The sequence below is a fragment of the Capsicum annuum genome, chromosome 3, assembly GCF_002878395.1.
Source record: "Capsicum annuum cultivar UCD-10X-F1 chromosome 3, UCD10Xv1.1, whole genome shotgun sequence".
Classification (NCBI taxonomy): domain Eukaryota; kingdom Viridiplantae; phylum Streptophyta; class Magnoliopsida; order Solanales; family Solanaceae; genus Capsicum; species Capsicum annuum.
The window spans coordinates 230,059,565-230,080,416 of NC_061113.1; the positions used below are offsets into that span (position 1 = coordinate 230,059,565).

Consider the following 20,852-nt stretch of genomic DNA (forward strand, 5'->3'; position numbering starts at 1 on the left):
AATTTTAGTTAAATCAACATAGTTATTACTAATAATGACTTAATTTGAATCATTTAAAATAAAATTGGTCAATTAATTATTTTACTAAGGATGAAACACTTAATTGATCATTTAATTACTGAGATTAATTGAAATCGTAATTGAACTTACTAATTCATCTTTAATTTTAGTTAAATCAATGTAGTTATTTCTAATAATGGTTTAATTTGAATTATTTCACATAAAATTTGTCAATTAATCATTCTACTCAATATGAAACACTTAATTGATCATGTAATTACTATGAAATTAATTGAAATCGTAATTGAACTTACTAATTCATCTTTAATTTTAGTTAAATCAATATAGTTATTTCTAATGATGACTTAGTTTGAATTATTTCAAATAAAATTGGTCAATTGATCACTCTACTCAGGACGAACATACTTAATTGATCGTGTAATTACCATGATATTAATTGAAACTGTAATTGAACTTATTAATTCATATTTTATTTTAGTAATTAATTTAGTTATTACTAATAATGACTTAATGTGAATCAATAGATGACTAACATGTTACAACAGATGAGTAATCTATTGGAAATGACCAAACAAATAAAAATATCTGTTGAAAATGACTAAACAGATATAGACATTTGTTGCAACAAATGACTCACTTGTTGCAACAACTAATTCATCTTTTGAAAATTATCAAACAGATATAGACATCTGTTGCAACATATGACTAAGTTGTTGCAACATATGACTCACCTGTTGAAAATTACTAAATAGACAAAATATGTGTTGAAAAACAATTTAAAATACTAAAGCTAAAATGTTTTTTAGGAGAACTCAAACGTTTTCCCCCTTGTCTAAGGGTTTGTCTTCAATTTTAGTTAAATCAGTTTAATTATTATTAATAATTGTTTAATTTGAATCAACAAATGACTAACCTGTTATAAGCATTTGTTGCAACAGATGACTAACTTGTTGCAACAAATAGGTGATCTGTTGAAAAATAATTAAAATACTAGGAAACTCAAACATTTTTAGGAGAACTCAAATTTTTGTTCCATTGTCTTAAAGACTTGTCCTTAATTTTAACTAAATCAATTTAGTTATTACTAATAATTGCTTAATTTGAATCAACAGATGACTAACATGTTGCAACAGATGGTTCATCTGTTGAAAATTATCAAATAGATAGAAAATTTGTTATAATAGATGGGTTATCCATTAGAAAGCAATTAAAACACTAGGGAACTTTAATGTTTTTAGGAGAACTCAAACGTTTGTCCCCTCGATCCTTTTGCATTTGATGTATGATACACTATTTTTGTCTTCTTTACCTGTTTCATGAAATTTTTCATGTGTTTCACTTATTCGTTGTGCCCTTGTTGAAATTTTTAGAATTTTTTTTAAGTCAAATTTTGTTCGTATATCACTTGGACATTACTTCATAGGTGATTTTGTAAGTATAATTATGATTTTTGTTGAATTTTTTATTTGGTATATTTGCTACTGTTATAATGGATAGAACCTGCAACATGAATTCAATATATGAGTCATTTATTGCAACAAGTGAGTAATCTGTTGCAACGTATGACTAATCTGTTGCAACAGATGACCCATATGTTGGATTCATGTTACAACACTATAAAACAAATCCAACAGATGAGTAATCTGTTGCAACAGATTAGTCATGTATGTTGCAACAAATTACTCATATGTTGCAACAGATTAGTCAATATGTTGCAACAGATTAGTCAATATGTTGCAACAGATTACACATCTGTGCAACAGATTACTCATCTGTTGGATTCACGTTACATGTTTTATCTACTGTTGGAAAAACAACAGTAGCAGATACACTCAGATGAGAAATTCAACTAAAAATTATAATTTTACTTACTAAAATCACCTATAAGTAATTCCCAAGTGATATACGAATAAAATTTGACCTAAAAAAATTTGATCAAGTAGCAATAGTAGCGGTAACAACAATGTTCAACAACAAGAAGATGATGATGACGAACAAGAAGAGATGATAATGAAGAACAAGATGATGATAATGAAGAAGAAGATGATGAATAAAGCAACAACAACAATGAACAACAAAAATCACGAAGAGAGAGAAAACTCCAATAAATGAGAAGAGAGAGAAACGTGGCTTTTTTCCCTCCATTTCTACTTATATTAGGTTTTACATTGGATCAAAGTGTAAATTAAAAAATTTGTGGGTTATTTTCAAATTTTTCTTTCTTTCTTAATCCTTAATAAAGTAATTGTCACCTCTACTTAATTATTAAGACTTGTGTCACCTAAGCTTTATTTTAAAACTCTTTTGTCACCTAGAGCCCAAAGCTCTGTGTTTCTAGGACCCTGAACATTTTCAAATAGATGTTATATCGTGGGTAGGATTTAAATTCTATGCACTGACAGAAAATTCACACACTTCTCATAACAAATTTGATATAGCAACCTAAGAATAAAACCTGCAATATCCAATTTAATTGCACTTAATAGTATATCTAAAATCTTTTGAAGATTATATTTTAGGCATCAAAGTAAAAGAACAATGTAACAAGCAAATCCAGATGAGTTTCCGATGAGAGACAAAACTGGAAGGAGAAAATGCTTAATAGTTTCTACCTAGTATTAAAAACTAAAGATCAACCGCAGGTACACATGTCACATGAAAATGCACATCAAGAGAAGTCAAGAAGTTGATAATATCACCCTCTTATGCAGCCAACTCCCTTAAAAGCAACAACCAATACGTCTATTTTTTTGGTAACTAAGAAATCCCCGGACTAATAGCACACAATTCAAAACTCAGTGAATAATGGGCCTGCCTCTCTACTCTTTCTCCACTTAAATAACAAGTTTCTTTCTCAGCAAGGTGTGTTCCTAACACACACAAGATTACGTGTTGTGCTCGTACCATGAGACAATCAGTAGGTTTATTGGTGAGGCACTTTCATAACCACACACATTCCAGTTCATTTCAAATCAGAAGGTAATAGTGGTAGAAATTAAAACTAAGAGAGCCATAGAACTAAAAGTAGAAAGTAACAACCTCAAGTAAACAAGTAAACTTACGCCAGCCCATTCGCCAAGAGTTTTTGCATTCGGGACTGTTACAAACTGACATTATGATCAGCACAGAGTGCTTTGACCAATTTGATATAATCTGGCTGGTCACAGTCCTTTGCTTAAAACACAAAGCTGTGCAGCATGATTCTCAATTACCTTTGCACCTTCATTTAGTTCCCAAAAGAGACCTCCATTAGCTCTAGACTTCCTCAGCATCAGCTGCAAAGCAGTCATGATGTCCATGGGCTCTTCAAGTGCTGGAGCAGGAGTCTCAGCAACAGCAACAACAACATCATCTCTACAGTTGAAGGGAATATATATTAAGTAGAGAAACCTCTGGCAAAAGTTCAAGGTAATAGAAATGTGAAAAAATCAAAAGTCCAGTTTCCAGCGAAGGCAAACTGAAAGAACCATTAAGCGTCACGTTCAATGAAATTTGGGAGACAGCTTAACAAAATACCTCCCGTGGCTTGAAGTTCCAAAACATAAGATGTATCTCAAAATTTTGGACTAAACTAAAAGGTTGACATGACACTTAAAATGTCTTAATACCAGGAAGGCAATCTCATTATATTCATGTAAAATCAAGGAGACAGATAAAGAGATGATTACGGAGGGAGGAGAACAAAGAAGGAAAAGGAAAAAAGAAACAAAAGAATTTCCCGGAGAACTAATGATTAGTTCAAGTCATTAACGATACTTGATATGTTCCCTACACTAGGAATTTCCCATTTGTTCATTGAAAAAACACAACATTATATTTTTCATCTTCCATACTTCAACTTATAAAATAAAACATTTCTTATTGTGAAGAATTATGGTCTTGTGTATCCACATCATTAATCATTCATTCAGGAATAACTTATGGACAAAAGACTTGCTATACCTTTCACGTCTATATATTGGGCAATGACAACAGGTTTTTGGTGGTTTGTCGTGAAGTACAGGCTTTATCATGCAGGTGGGTAGTTGGTTCTGCTTCAAGCAATTAACGATAGCAATGCAGCAAAGTACTACACAGTTCTATTAAATGAGTTCTTTTGAAGCTCTTGTATGAACAACAACAAACTAATGTGACCTCCAAACACACTCTTTTTCTTGTTTCCTGACATTTCAAAGATAGGAATTCGAGTGTAAAGTAGTTATTTCTAGGAAGAAACCCTCGAAGAAAATGAGAAGAATAGAGGAAGAAGAAAACAAAGGACTTGTATTATTATGAATAGGAGCAATCTTCAACTAACAAGAATCTAACCGAATAACTGCCTACTAACAAACAGATCAGCTGCTTCACTCTTCTCGATTGATCCGCTCTTTCCAGCTTCTTCTTTATCAACAACCAATTTGAAGAAGGGTCCCTTCGGCCGCTTCCCCATCAAAATGGTAGAAGTTATGGATTGGTTTTTGCTCTCCAAATTTAACCTTTAGAATATCCTGCAAAAGAAAAAGAGGCCCAGAAAATAGAAGATACATCTATCAACTGATTTCAGGATGCTCAAATTTTCAGACTAATATACAAAGTTTGTGAATACTCTTATAGTGTTCATAAGTCTCATAGTTACCAAAAAATTAAAAATACACATTAGCAGATTAATAAGATGCCCCAAGGCATATTACCTGTGCCAAAATAGCCCCAACTATGGAATGGATGTTGCAAGCTGTAATTCCTGTAAGTTTTTCCAACGTAGCACTGGAAATATGATTGTGATTGAATTGCTGCATTTTTTTGGCTAAAAAGTTAGAGACAAGAACCAAAAAATCAAACTTTATATGTGTAAAATAGACTACCTGTTTATCACATAAGACGTCCTTAAATGTCTTTAAATTTTGGAAGTCGGTGGCAGACAACTTTCCTACATTCCTCCTATGTGTTGCTTCAAAATTTTCAGCAACTGCAAGAAAGAAAAAAAGAGTTCATATTTGATACAACATTCTTGTAATATTGTGAAACCAATTTATAAAGAAAAACCGCTCATGGCTAAGAATATCTCCGACACTCCTTTAGGAAGTGTTTTCCAAGGAACTGCAATGGCCTCCTCGAAACTACAGAACTCCATAATGCTTTTCAAATCTTGTCCAAATAATCTCTGCAAAGGAAGAAATTGTATTATATATGCAACTTCAATCATTTCATCAGGGATAAGGTGGGTGGGGAGCAACTGGTTTACCTCACATACTGTGTGACTTTTCAAATCGACAAATATCTCAGCCAAAGATCCCCTGCATTGTACGCTATAGAAGGCTATAGGATCTGTTAATTGTCGGCATCTTGAATTTACTTCTCTCTGTTAGAAGAAAGAAATTATCAGTTGAATATGTCAATCGGACAACACTTACTTTCAAAAGATCTGATTATCTCTTACTCTTTTTATCTTCGAGCAACAACTGATTATAACTGTATCGAACTTTTCAAAATCAGCGGCACTGAGGTTTAAGATGTCTCCTAAAAAGTAATCCCATGAGAAATTGCAAGCAATACAATTAAACAAAGTACAGAGAAAAGCTAACCCTGTAATACATGAATCGAAGCCTTGGAATTGAACTTTGATAACGATTTGCTACACACTTGGGCAATGGTCTTATCTCGGTGAAACTCTTCATTTGGCTTGATTAATGAATTACCATACAGCAAATCTTGTGTGATCATTCGATCGTCATTCAAAGTTAGGGATTTCACACCGGCAACCACAATGTGTTTACAAAACTGCAATAGAAAACATACTCTTCAGTCCATGACTAATGTTAAAGCTATAGTCTCCCGACCAAACTGAAAGCCACCCAAAGTTTACCCAGAAGATGACATGAAAAAACCCCTTGTAAGCAAGCACTAACATTAGGAAGGAATTCAACTACTTTCTAATCAACCTTAACTAGAAAGACCTTTGCACATGTGTTGACAGTTACAAGTCTAGATGAGCAGCATTCCAGTCTACTGGAATAAACAGCTCAAGCAACACGAATATAAAGCTAACTTGTGGATTAACTGAAACACAATGCATAAATACAAACAGAGAGTAATGCTTCACTAGGCCTAATAAAACAGCAATACAAAACAAGAATGGTAAATTCAAAAAGAAAAAACTGATAAAACAGTCAGATCAAAATAATTTCAGTATGCGTAACAAAACAGGCAAAACAACATAATTTCAATATACCCAAACAAAACAAGAAAATACCAGCAAGAATGCTAAATACAAGCAGAGAATAATGGTTGACTATGCCTGATAAAATAACACCACAAAGCAAGAGTGGTAAATATCAAAGCCTAATAAAGCAAATATACCGAATAAAACAAATACGCAGAACAAAATAAATTCAATATACGGAGTAAAATAGGAGAAGATATCAGAAATAAAACCTCCACAGTACAGCCGGCCAGTCCATTGACAAGAACATTTGCGGTTCCCAACCTGCATCAAAATTGCACGTAAGGAATCCAAAAAGAAATAATCACTGCCATCGATCATCTCAATTCTTACATACATACATACATACCTTTTAGTGTTAGCGAGTCGTTGTTGAAGCAAAGTAATATCCTTAGTGATTCCATGAATGGGATCCTTGATCCTTTCATTTGCCTCATAGGCGTATGAATCGATCAATGCATCCCTCCATTGTGGTTCAACTCTATCATAGAACCTTTCAAAGTTTGCAAGGCCAAATACTTGTTCAATATTTTTATATGTTTCATCTTTCTGTGGTGGGAGATGGTTCCGAAACTTGCATTTTGTTCCACATTTCTTTTTTTGTGAGTGGCAAACAGGGCAACTTTTACAAGTACGAGTCATAGTTCACCGGAGAAATGACATTATTACAAATTTTAGCACGGGCAATATATCGTTGGGTCAAAAGCAGTTAAAACTCCAACCGATGTACACTTTCACAATTTCACAATATTTTATTTTATTTATTCTTTATTTTTCCTCTGTCATAATACTTGTTCAATGTTCACTATTGACTTGCCACACAGATTAACAAATAATAAATAATAGGATTAATTTTATTATATTATTATTCTGTTAAAAATTGACCTATGGAGTCAACTCTTACAAATCTTTTATTACCCTTATTACACGCGAGCCCATCAATTTTTTTTTTCTGTCAACCACTACCTTTAGTTTTATTAATGCAAAACTGAACTTAAAGAGTTAAAAAGATGCAGAAGCATCTTTTACAATCCAACTAGAAAAACAACAAGTCCACACTAATTTGTCTAACAATGTAAGAGAAAATTTTGCCATATTGTGCGCTACCATATTTCAAGATCTAGGAATATATGTAATTGAAACTTCTTCAAATATCCTTATTAGCTTTCATATGTCTTCGTGTTGGGAACAAATCCTGCCACGATAATAATATTGAGGTAATAAAGAGCAATAAATATGACAACAATAAGACGATTAATCAACAAGAACAATAAGAGCGATAGTGACACCAAGATTTTTACGTGGAAATCCAATGAGGGAAAAACCACAGATCAAGAGGAGCAACTGATATCTCTGTAGTAAGAAATTTTATACCGTAGTCACTAGTACAATACTCAAAGTGACTACTACATACTCAAAAGAAATCTCTCTTTTGATTTTTCCACCTCACTACAATATCGCTCACACTCTCTATTTTTCCTCACAGACTACACTCTCTGTGATGCCTCACTCTATTTTTCTTTCTCTCTTTGTTGGTATGTTTGAATGAGCTGAAGTTGTCTCTATTTATAGGCAAAAAACTGCTCAAGTTGATGTAACCAATGACATCAAAACCCAATAAAAATGGTACATCTTATTTGCCTTTCCTAGCCAAGAAAGGCCAATTTGACAAAGGTTGCATAATGAATAATGGGGTTAGATCCCCACAAATCTCCCCCTCCAGTCCCATGCACCTGAAGAAGGTATTCTCGTCTTCTCAGAGAACGCTCATGACGACAAGTTCTTTACACAACTCGAACTTGTCTCGTAATACTACCTTGGTCAGCATATCCGAAGGATTCTCACTTGTAAGGATTTTCATGATCAACATAGATTTGTCCTCTATATTTTATCAAATCCAGTGATATCTCACATCGATATTCTTCGTTCTTGCGTGATATATGGTGTTTCTGCTTAAGTCTATTGCACTTTGACTGTCACAATAGACAACGTACTCCTTCTGATGCAATCCATCTCCTTGACAGCTTCAGTAGCTGCAATATACTCTGCTTCAGTTGTAGAGAGTGCGACACACTTCTGCAACTTCAAATGCCATGATATAGCTCCCCTTGAAAATGTAAACAAATTTTTTGTAGTGAATTTTCTGTTATCAAGATCACCTGTCATATCAGCATCTGTATAGCCTTTCAATATTGAATCAGATACACCAAAACATAAGCAATCTTTGTGGTACCTCTCAAATACCTGGGTATCTACTTGACTACTTCCCGATGTTCTTTTCCAAGATTTTCAAGGAACCTGCTAACAACACCAACTGCATGAGCAATATCTGGTCTGGTACACACCATAGCATACATCAAACTCCCGACTACTGAAGAATAAGAAATATTAGCCATATTTTCTTTCTCTTCTTTTGTTGTGGGACACATTTTCTTGCTTAACTTCAGATGACCAGCAAGAGTTATGCTAAAAGCTTTAGCACTTTTCATGTTGAAGCGTTCAAGTACACGTTCAATGTACTTCTCCTTAGATAGCCATAACTTTCTGCTTGTTCGTTCTCGAACAATCTTTATCCCCAGAATTTATTGTGCTAGGCCCAAGTCTTTCATGTCAAATGACTTGGACAAATCTTTCTTCAACTTGGCAATCAGCTCCTTGTCTTGTCCTACAATCAACATGTCATCCACATACAATAATAGAATAATAAAGTTGTTCGAAAATCTTTTAAAGTATACACATGGATCAGAATAAGTCTTTCTGTAGGTTTGACTTTTTATGAATGAGTCAAACTTCTTGTACCACTGCCTTGGTGCCTGCTTCAATCCATAAAGACTCTTATTCAGTTTATAGACCATGTGTTTTTATCCAGCTACTTCAAATCCTTTTGGCTGGTCCATATAGATCTCTTCTTTTAAATTTTCGTGAAAAAATGCAGTTTTCATGTCCAACTGCTCCACTTCAAGATCCAGGCTAGCTGTTAGGCTCAAAATGGTTCGAATAGAAGTCATTTTGACAACAAGTGAGAATATTTCATCAAAATCAATACCTTTCTTCTGTTCGAAGCCTTTTACCACCAATCGAGCTTTATATCTGACCAGCTTGCCATTTCCATCTTTCTTGAGTTTAAAAACCCACTTGAACTTAAGCAGTTTTTTACCTTTTGGAAGTTCAGCAAGCTTGTATGTGCCATTCTTTCATGGTTTTCATCCACTTGTTCTTTTCTGGATGGACCAACACCTCCTTTAGACTTTCTGGCTCCCCCTCATCATTGATGAAGACATACTCTGAGGAAGGTTACTTGGATGACTCTACCCTTTGTTGTTCGGACCTTCTCAAAGGTTGAGATTATTGTCCTTCTTGAGTAGGGTACTCCACCTGCTCAGCATCAGGTTGCTCCCTCTGCTCGGCATAATCATCAGGTTGCTCCCCCTGCTCGGCAACCTCATCGTTTGTACTTTCTGCACTTCTGGGATGGCCGGAAGTAAAAGGAATGGTGATAACATTAGGAACTACACCATTCTATTTCTTTACCTTCTCTAATACATCATCAGCAATTCTGACTTTACTTTCTCGGAAGACTACATCTCTACTTTTAATGAGCTTCTTTTTTACAGAATCCCACAATCTGTACCCAAATTCTTCATCTTCATATCCGATGAATAAGCAGGGAAATAATTTATCATCTAATTTTGTTCTTTGCTCCTTCAATACATGTACAAAAGCTCTGCAATCGAACACCTTCAGATAAAAGTAGGTTGTTTCTTTGTTGTCCAGACTCTCTCTGGGATGTCAAACTCCAATGGAACTGATGGACTTCGATTGATCAGGTAACAGGCCGTCTGAATTGTTTCACCCCAGAATGACTTAGGCAGTTTAGCCATTCTGAGCATACTTCTCACTTTTTAAACAATGGTGCATTTATTCGCTCAGTTACATCATTATGTTGTGGGGTTTTAGGAACTATCTTTTCATGTCTGATCCCGTGACTTGAACAATACTCTTCAAATTTCCTTAAAGTATACTCACCACCATTGTCAGTACGGATACGCTTTAGCTTTCGACCCGTCTCCCTTTCTACCAAAGCATGAAACTTCTGGAATACTTGAAATACCTAATCTTTGGTTTTCAAGATATAAACCCACAGTTTTCGTGAAGCATCATCAATAAAAGTAACAAAATATTTTTTACCGCCCATTAATTCTACCTCCATTGGACCACAAACATCAGAATATACCAGATCAAGTATATTTAATTTTCTTTCAAACGATGTCTGAAATGAGACTCTATGCAGCTTACCGAATAAGCATTAGTCATATGATTTTGCCGTTATACCTTTGGAAAAAGAGATGAGTGATTTCTTAGCGAGGATTTCGAATCCTTTCTCGCTCATATGACCCATTCTTTTGTGCCACAAATCTGCAGAAATCTCTTCTCAAACTGCATTCAATCACTTTGGCAAATTTCTACATTTGTCCTATATAACGTGCCACAAGCAACTCCTTTTGCAATCACCAATGCTCCCTTAGTGAGTCTCCACTTTTGATTTGCAAAATAGTTCTCATATCCATCTCGATCCATGGCAATTCTAAAGATCAAGTTCAACCGTAACTCGGGTACATAACGCACATCTTTTAGAACCAATGTGCATCCGACATTAGTCTTGATACTAATGTCTCCGATCCCCACAATTTTTGAATAACTTGAGTTACCTATTTTCATAGTGCCGAAATCACCTGCTACATACTCGCAGAAAAAATCTCTTACCGGTGTAGCATGGTAAGATGTTGTGTCAACCATCCATTCTGACTCTGTCCCTGCCAAGTGCATGCACTCCTCTTCCTCATTTATGAAGAGAACAACATCATCATTGTTCTGCACAGTGGCAATAGTGTTGTCGTCATTCTTCTAGCCACTACTTTCACCCTTGCCCCTTTTTTCGAGTTGGACAATCTCTTTTGAAGTGACCTGGTTGATTACAATTGTAGTAATTTCTGGCTTTTGATTTGGATCGGACCTTGAACTTTCCATGACCTTTGGTTCTATCATAGCTATTTGAACTCTTTTGGTGACTTCTGCCTCTACTTTCTATGTTGAGAGCCTGTCTATGATTTTCAGGCTTCTTTCTCATCTTCTCATTGAGTAGAAGAGCTGATGTGACATCTTTCATCTCAATAGAGTCATTTCCATGTAAAATGGTTGTTTCCAAAGTATCATAAGAAGATGACAATGAGTTCAAAAGTATGATGCCTTTATCTTTCTCTTCTATCTTTACACCGAGGTTAGCCAACTGCGTGATCAGTCCATTAAGCACATTTAAATGTGATAAGAAATTTGTACCTTCACTCATATGTAGGGCGTACAACTGCTTCTTTAGGTATAATTTATTTGTCAACGTTTTGGACATGTAGAGATTTTCTAACTTTGTCCAAATACCATATGCACTATCTTCGTCAATGATGTTATTGACCACATCATCTGTTAAGTGCAACCTGATTGCACTAGCAACCTTTTCATTCATTTCTTCCCAATCCTCCGTTTCATGGATTCAGACTTTTTGAATTTTCCACTTAGTGCCTTGTGTAATCCTTGTTGGATGAGCAGATCTCTCATCCTCCTCTGCCATGTTGAGAAACCACTATCACCGTTGAATTTTGCTACCTCGTACTTTACTCCGAATATTTTCTTTCCTAGCCAAGAAAGACCAATTTGACTAAGGCTGCATAATGAATAATGGGGTTGGATCCCCACACTTCGCACGTGGTATCTATCTCCCATTAAGCTACATTCCTCTTCAGAACCATAGCTACTACATTCTTTGCGTCTGATAAGATTTGCACCTTTGTCCATCCATTTTCTTGAGCTTTCCAATGCTTCCGGATTGCAAGTGCTTCTGCAATGATGGTCTTCCCAACAAATTGAATTGGGGTACCAAGGGCTTGAAGCAAATTACCAGAGCTATCCATAGTTGTCATATCAATGCTTGTCATATTCTTCTCTTTTTGTAAACTAGCATTTGCAAACATAATCACAACACCTTATGCTACAATAATTGTATTAGTAGTAGTATGGTCAGGACCAATGTGAGAGAAGGCATAGCAAGTGAATTACTTTCATATTCCTTGACAAATGCGTTAAGAGATAAATAGTATTTAATAGGAAGGGTAAAATACGTAGAAAGGGATAAATTATCCATTGATTTTCAAACAAGAAAAGTGTTGTTGAATATCTATTTTTAATATAAGTGAACAAATATTGTTGGACGAAGTTAGCATTACATAGATGGATAATTGAAAATATAGTAAAAGGACTAAAATATCCTTAAATTTATTGGGATTGGTAAAATAATACTATGGAGTCAATTTTTACTACCTTTTATTACCCAATCAGTTGATTTAATTAGAGTTTTCATTTAAATGTGGCATTAATTAAAGAAATAATTAATCCAAACTAATTAACCCCAACCCAAATTCAAATCCACTTATTAATTTCTACCCGACCTAACTTAATACAATATTATTTAAAGGGACAAACTCAATTTAAGCATGATTTATCTTGATTTAGGTTGGGGGAATATTATTTAAAGGGACAAACTCAATGTAAGCATGATTTATCTTGATTTAGGTTGGGGGCAAACAAAGTGAAACAGCGGGAGTTGTTTATTATCCACTTAACCCACCTATTGGATTTATGAAATAATATACCTTCATCTTTTGAAAGGGACAATAATCTCTCTTAATTCTAAATCAACTATTAAAAAAAAAGATTAGATTAGTACTACATTGTCGTAATTTTGATTTTGATAATTGATAAACTAGTTGGGGACCTAGTTTTGGATTGATGTTCATTTTCCTCTCAGCTCTGACAACCCTCAGTCTATCAGGGATCAAGTTCATGTATAGCCTGTTATAGGTCAACAGTACAATTATTGTTGGGTTTTTAAAAGGTGTAAATGAAAAATGAATATGTGTTTTATTCAAAAAGACATTAAGAGAAAGAATAAATTTGAATAAGCATCTTTTCACTTTGATGGTTATAACCTTTTTAATGAATGGTGACTTTTTTGAAGAATTACCTATTGTAAAGAATTGCACATTTATAAAGAGGTCCACTTTTATACATTTTCACCCCTTTTATTACCTATTTTATTTTATTTATTCTTAATTATAATTCTTTATTTTTCCTATTACTCCTCTAAAAATATTTCACAATAATTTTCTTTTATAAAATCTAAGTAATACGTTAAAATATAGAAATAAAACAATACTCACTCCGTCAAATAATAGGTGTTCACTGTTGACCTTGCCACATGGGTTAAAAAATAAAAAATAATAGGAGTAATTATATTATATTATCCTTTTAATATAATAAATTTAATGCCTTGACAAATGCATAGATTGCAAACGCAGAAAAATAATGTTAACATTAGAAAAGGTCAATAAATAAAGAGAAAATACATAAAGTCCCCCTCCCCAGATGTTGGCCGATTTTTTCAAAAAGATATCTAAACTATACTTTCAGCCTATTGCCCCACGAATCTTACTTAAATTATTTGTAAATACACCATTTTTCGTTGAATTCTAGTGACCAAAAAAAGAGTGAATGCACACACCAATCGGATACTGTCACGTGTAAATACATTTAATTTTATATTTTATTTATATTTTTTAATAAAATTCTCCTTTTTATTTTATTTATCACCCTCTCCCCCCCCCCCCCCCCCTCCCCAATTATCTTCTTCAACACCTTCATTAAAGTTTTTTTTTTTTTTTTGAAATAATCATTTAACTATTTTTATTGCGAATCATAAAACTCCATTATTAATGGAGTTTTATGATTCAAGTAGAATGGTGTTGAAGAAGACAATGGAACTTTACTGGTATTTCAAAAATGGAGCTTCAAAAAATAGATTTAATGGAGGTGTTGAAGAAGACAATGATGGGTGGAGGGTGTTGCGGGGAGGAGGGGATATGGGATAATTTTAAAAAGAAAATTAATATTGATTTTTTAAAAAAAAAAAAGAAGATAAATTATATATCAAATTATTTATACGTGGCAGCTTTTAATTGGTCAATAAAATTAATTTTGAGTCTTTCACGCATCTATTGTGCATGTATACATGCAGAGGATTAAAATGGTGTATTTGCAACGATATAATTAAGATTCGTGAGGTAATAGGTCCAAAGTATAGTGTAGGTGTTTTTTTGAAAAAATCGTATTTTCTCATAAATAAATATTTGAAGATAGCCACCAAAGTAAAAGAAGGATGTAACTAGTAAACCAGAAGAGCTTCCGATTTCCGGCAAGTAAAATATTCTTTTCAGATGAGAAAACAAAACTGGAAGGACGCTAGGCGTAAGAGCTTCTACCTAAGCTAGTCTTAAAAACTGAAAATCAACTGGAGGTACACAACTAATGTCTTCCTGATTATCATTTTTGGTAGGGAGAAAAGAGGTCTTCATATGCACCGCGAATTTAGTGGGAGTTCACGTACTCTTTGGACAATATGCAGACCCTCAGTCTCTTCCCCATAATCCTGCAAAACGATCACAAGATGAACTATGATGTAAGATATTCTCATTTCACAACTTATCAGGTTCTATTCATATCTCAGCATTTTCAAGAAATATTTCCTTTAATTGTAGGAAGTTATAGAACCAAATTATAAATATGCTAGAAAGAGATAATGATACACAACAGTTGATGTATGTACCTTGACAACAACACAGCCGCAGCCACATAAGAGAAGACGAGAAGTTGATAAAAAGGCATGAACAGGCAATATTAAGTGGTGTGCTCCTACAACTAGACAATGAGAGGTTTATTGGTGAGGCACACTTTCATAACAACACATGTTCCAGTTCATTTTCAAATCAGGAAGTAATAGTTTTAAGACAGTAAAACTGAGCGAGACTTAGAACTAAAAGTAGCAATCACAAATAAACTTACACTAGCCCATTCACCAAGAGCTTTTGCATTCGGGACCGTAATCAAACTGACATTGTGGTCAGCACAGAGTGCTTTGACCAATTTGACATAATCTGGCTGGTCACAGTCCTCTGCTAACACACAAAGCTGTGCAGCATGCTTCTCAATCACCTTTGCACCTTCATGTCAGTCCCCGAGAGAGGCCTCCATGAGCTCTAGACTTCTTCAGACCTCAGCACCAGCTGCAAAGCAGTCATAATATCCATGGGCTCTCCCAAGTGCTGAGAAGGAGTCTTGGCAACAGCAACATCCTCTCTACAGTCAAAGGGAACTATGTTGCTCGGACTCTTTAAAAATGTTATCAGGGTGCGTGTCGGATACTTCAAAAGTAGTGCATTTTTGGAGGCCGACACAGGTGTGGCAACATTTTTAGAGAGTTCAAGCATCTTAGAAAGGGAATATTAAGTAGCAAATAATAAAAAAAACAAATTAATTAAGCACAAATCAATATCCAATACAACAACATAATTAGTGTATTCCCACAAAAGTGGGGTCTGGGAAGGGCAAAGTGTACACAGTCCATACCATTAACTCAGATGAAATAGAGACATAGACATTGTTTTCGATAGACCCCCGACTCAGGACTGATAATAGTATAACAAACAAAAAGCATAAAAATAAACAACAAAATGAGATAATACACGACTAGATAATAAAAGAAGCAAGATACTGACACTCCTTCCTACTATTATAGACGCACTCCTACCCACTACCTCTACCTTAATTCGCGTCCTCCACACTTTCCTATCAAGGGTCATGTCCTCCATAAGTTGTAATCACTCCATGTCATGCCCAATCACCTTCCTCCAATATTTCTTCGACCTCTACCCGCCTAGAACCATCCATAGTCAGTCTCTCACACCTCCGTACTGGAGTATCCGTGCACCTCCTCATCACTTGCATCGCAACCTCACTTCCCGCATCTTATCTTCCACCGAAGTCACTCCCACCTTCTCTCTAGTAACCTCATCTCCAACCCTTTTAGATTCTAGGGTCTGTTGCCAAACCTCCAACTTATCGTTACATCCATCACCATGCCAAAAAAAGGGCTAAGAAACAATCCCCGGTGCAACCCTGTTAAAACAAAAAAGTGCTCCGAATCTCCTCCTACCATCCTCACACTAGTCTTTGCTCCATCGTACATGTCCTGAATCGACCTAGTGTATGGCACTGGTACACCTCTAGCCTCCAAGCACCTTTCACTTCTATAGTTGGGGCAATGACAACCTGTTTTTAGTAGTTTGTCGTGAAGTACAGGCTTTATCAGGCAGGTGGTGTTTGGTTCTACTTCAAGCAATTAACTCTAGAATTGCAGAAAAGTCCTACATGCTTCTGTTAAATGAGTTCTTCTGACGCTCTTATAGGAACAACAACAAACTAATGTGACCTCCAAACACTCTTTTTGACTTGTATTATCATGAATGATTATGGCTAACATGTCTATTTATACTACATGAATGAAATGACTTGAATGTACTACTAGTCTACTATAACAAGTAAAGGAGCAATTTTCAACTAACAGGAATCTGATCGAATAACTGTCTATTAACTAACAGTGTACAATAATACTACTTCTAGGACTGTGAACATAGTAAATGAAGTTCAAATCTAACAACTGCTTCACTCTTCTCGATTGATCAGCTCTTTCCAGCTTCTTCTTTATTATATCAAAGTATCAATAACCAATTTGAAGAAAGGTCCCTTTGGCCGCTTCCCCATCAAAATGATAGAAGTTATTGATTGGTTTTTGCTCTCCAAATTTAACCTTTAGAATATCCTGCAAAGGAAAAAGAGGCCCGGGAATGGAATATGCATTAACTGATCTGGTGAACAAGATGTAAAGAATGGATCTAGGTGCTAACTCAACCTCAAAAGCTAGCTTGTGATATTCAAACTGTTAAAAAAGCCTATAACAGCCACCATATTTGGCCATTAAGCTTCACAACACGGTGAATGGAATACTATGCTCATTTCTTCTTCTCTTGTTTCTCTTATTATTCGACAATAGAAAGCCCCATTAAATTTTTGGTTCATATCACATACCATGTTATAGGGTTTATGATGACTTTGGCCGGGAAATCTCACTTCGTGGCATTATCTGCTTAGTATTTGGCCAGGAAGTATGAGTTCCGGGCTTTATATGCATTGTATTTGGTTTTGTGAACCAAGTGGTATACAGAAATTGCTTCTGGGGCCCTACATGATCGCATATAAGCTTAAGCTTCTGCCTTTCCCTCATCCATCTTAAAACTATCTTCATGTGTCTTTTGCTTGTCAAGCCTCTCAAGCCAACATCCTTGACTCGTTCCCAGGTTCCTTCACGATGTCGAAGATAGCCCTCGTTATAGTTTGTGCTTGTTCAGGTGAAGTTTTAAGCTCAATTGGTTTCATCTTTGGCTTTGGTTTCCTCCCTATGTACCTTATCACAGTCGCAAACATCTTTCCTTTCCGAATTGGACAGTTTATAAGCCCTAAATCTTACGGCAATAATAGCGGTGAATGCACCCTTAAGTGTGAAGAGGAAACTAGGATTGGAGAGGGTCTGCCGTTGGGTTTAAATTTGGAAAGCCCGAAATTTAGTAGGGGTACAGGGCATAAACACAGGAGGAGGAAGAAGAAAGGTTCTTTTGACTCTGCAATTTTGGTGCTGTGGACACGACTATTACATCGGGTAAGGGTGTGGAATCTGTATCGGATCCAATCAAACGAGATTGGGTGTGTTGACCAACAATTCGCCCAAAAAATTGAAATTTTGATATCTCAAAAGTAAAGATTTGAATATAGCTCAGGTGTGTCCTTTGTCTCTTTTGAAGCTTTTTTCCGTTGCAGGTTTCTCAAATTTAATATTTAGGAACAGAGAAGCCGAGAATTGGTGGTGATTGTATTGAGAAAAAACAAAAATATGCAAAATAAGGTCTAAAAATTAATAATCTAAAACTAAATTTTAATTAGACACCTTAAAAATATATTAATTAAGTGTACGTGCTTTGGAGGTAGCGGTATGAACTGTGTATATTTCATCCCCAGATCTCACTGTGTGGGAATATACTGGGTTGTTGTTGTTGTTGCTTTGCACGTGTGTATGAAGATAATAATAAGTGTATATAAAAGAATTAAAATCTATCATTTATATCGAATAATATACTTGATCCGCCTTTGAAAATACTATTTTTATGAATTTAATCCATTTAAAGTCACGTAAGACTAATTTCTCGATAAAGAAAAGCTTACCCTTCAAAAGATCTCTTATTTCTCTCTTTTCATACTGCTCACGTCAAGGCAGGTAAAATCACATTTTATTTCATGCATCTTCTCATTCAAGAAAAATAATTATAAATTATAAAATAAAGATATGGACAAAAAATTAAAAAAAATATGACATTAAATATCAATTATTTAATATTATATTTTGAAAGGAAAAATATACTTTAGAGTCTTGATGACGATACTAAAACGTAAAGTGAGCAATTCAAATTATCCTTAATGGAAGAATGAAATTGGTTATAAATTTGATTTACTAACACATTAAATCTCTAATTACCATTATATTTTATCTTCCAGTCAACTAATGACTTTGTTTAATACTTGTTTGACACTATGATTTGTTTGCTATTATGAGAAATCACAATTTTCACTTTATTTTTATCTCAATAATTTTTTTTAATGTAAGTACGATTTTGACAAAAGAGTATTAACATGAATTACGCCTTAATAAGAAGTAGAACTAATATAAATAAAAAATAAAATTTAGAATAGAAAAAAAAAACATATCTTAAATTCACTTGTAATCGATAAGAAGTTTTGTCTCATGATTCACATAAATCTTTCTTCATCTGCACAAACATATTAAAGAATCAATCAATAACGATTTATTTATGAAGGCAAATACAAATAATAAAAGATTATGAAAAAATTATCTTAAAAGTTAAAGGATTTTCAATTTTGTTAAGTCTAATTTAAAGCAATAATAAAAAAAAGACGAATTTATTTTGAGGATAAATTTAAACAAAAAAATATAAAAAGGCATCAAATATAGAAGTTTAAAACGCTAGACGAACTTATTTGCAATCAAATAAAAACGTTGAAAAAGGTAAAAAAGAATTTAATGTGATTCTTTACATATATTACTTTAGGACTGTTAATTTATTTTCATATATTTTAGAATTCATAAATATTTTAGGATTCATATATTTTATGTAGTTTAGGATTCTTAATCTTTCCATATATTTATTTTATCATGGTTTTCCCATATATTGAAGGAAATAGGAGAAAAGATGATTTTGCCTATTGCAGAGTGTTTTAATGAAAGGCCAAAAGTTCGAATCACTTTTTTAAGAGTCTTCACACTTTTAATATATTATAGATATAGATTATAGATATAAATAAAGATATAGATTATAGATATAAATAAAGATATAGATTATAGATATAGATATAGATTATACATATATACATAATAATTATTATTTTTAGTGTAGTATCATATTTCACATTATAATATTATTATTTATAATAGTAGGGATTGATTCAAGTTAATACAATACGTTAAGCATGGGTTTTCAATACATTATCTTGGATATTATTGTAAACATATTATTTATCTATAATCTATATCTGTAATCTATAATCTATAATACATTAAATGTGTGAAGGCCTTAGAAATATCGTTTGAACTTTTGTCCTTCATTAAAAGTCTTTGTTTTAGACAAAATCGTTTTTCACTATTTTTTTCTAATATTTAAGGGTTGAAAATTAATTAAATATATCTATAAAAAATTACAGTTAATGCTTTTTCCATTAATTTAATAATTCTAAATCAACTAATGATTTTATAAAGATTCGAAAAAACTGAAAATAACTATAAAAACGTTATATTGATATAAAATATATAAAGTAATAAAACGTAAGTAATGAAAACAAAGGGAATCTTGTTTTTATATTTCACTTGAGATATTAAATATATAAAGTAATAAAACGTAAGGAATGAAAACAAAGGCCCTAAGATATTTATTTGTCTTTTCAATTTTGATATATTTAAATAAAAAAATTTAATAAAAGGATTGCATATGTTTTCTAGAATTCATATGGAATCTAGAATGGGTTCAACATATGTTATTTTAATATGTATTTAGATAATTTAAGTTGTTAACTCTTGTAATTTATAATATTTTTATGTAATTTTTAAATTAACATACGTTACTTTTTTGTTCTAAATTTTTGTGGCATTGATAGCCAATTATATTTTAAAAATAATTTAAGTTTTTAATTATTGTGATTTATAATACTTTTCTTCTGCGATCAAAATTTATAATACTTTTTATGTAATTTTTGAATAATATATGTTACTCTCCTTGTCTAGAGTTTTGTATCGACGGTAGCCAATTATATTTTTTAAATAATTTAAATTTTTTATCATTGTGATTTATAATATTTTTTCTATTTCAACTTGTGTGGCACAATGCTTAAATGACCATAATAATTAATTAGGGGTGATACAGTAAAATCACGACTGAAGCATCGAAGCATAAATGTATTAAATGACTTACAACAACTAATTAGAAGTGACATAACGAAATTATTATAAAAAATACTTGTGAAAAATTTAAGTGGACCTCATATAAGACGTCAAGTTAATTTGAAACATCAA

At 33.5% G+C, this 20,852-nt stretch overlaps 1 protein-coding gene, 1 long non-coding RNA gene and 1 pseudogene across 2 annotated transcripts; all 3 read right to left on the reverse strand.

Moving 5' to 3' along the window:
* Positions 1–2,543: 2,543 nt before the first annotated feature.
* LOC124896831 lies at positions 2,544–3,491 on the reverse strand (annotated as a pseudogene).
* An 882-nt stretch (positions 3,492–4,373) lies between these two features.
* Positions 4,374–5,751, reverse strand: LOC124897090 (SUMO-activating enzyme subunit 1B-1-like). The gene is made up of 6 exons (XM_047409438.1): positions 5,438–5,751; positions 5,243–5,359; positions 5,044–5,161; positions 4,863–4,966; positions 4,692–4,790; positions 4,374–4,508 (listed from the first exon to the last, which is right to left on the reverse strand). Exons 3-6 carry the CDS (start codon positions 5,129–5,131, stop codon positions 4,407–4,409), a joined length of 393 nt encoding a protein of 130 aa, XP_047265394.1. The 5' UTR covers positions 5,132–5,161; positions 5,243–5,359; positions 5,438–5,751; the 3' UTR covers positions 4,374–4,406.
* An 8,735-nt stretch (positions 5,752–14,486) lies between these two features.
* Positions 14,487–18,091, reverse strand: LOC107863120. The gene is made up of 3 exons (XR_001672093.2): positions 15,167–18,091; positions 14,931–15,022; positions 14,487–14,753 (listed from the first exon to the last, which is right to left on the reverse strand). It is a non-coding gene; the product is annotated as an uncharacterized LOC107863120 (long non-coding RNA).
* Positions 18,092–20,852: the final 2,761 nt, after the last annotated feature.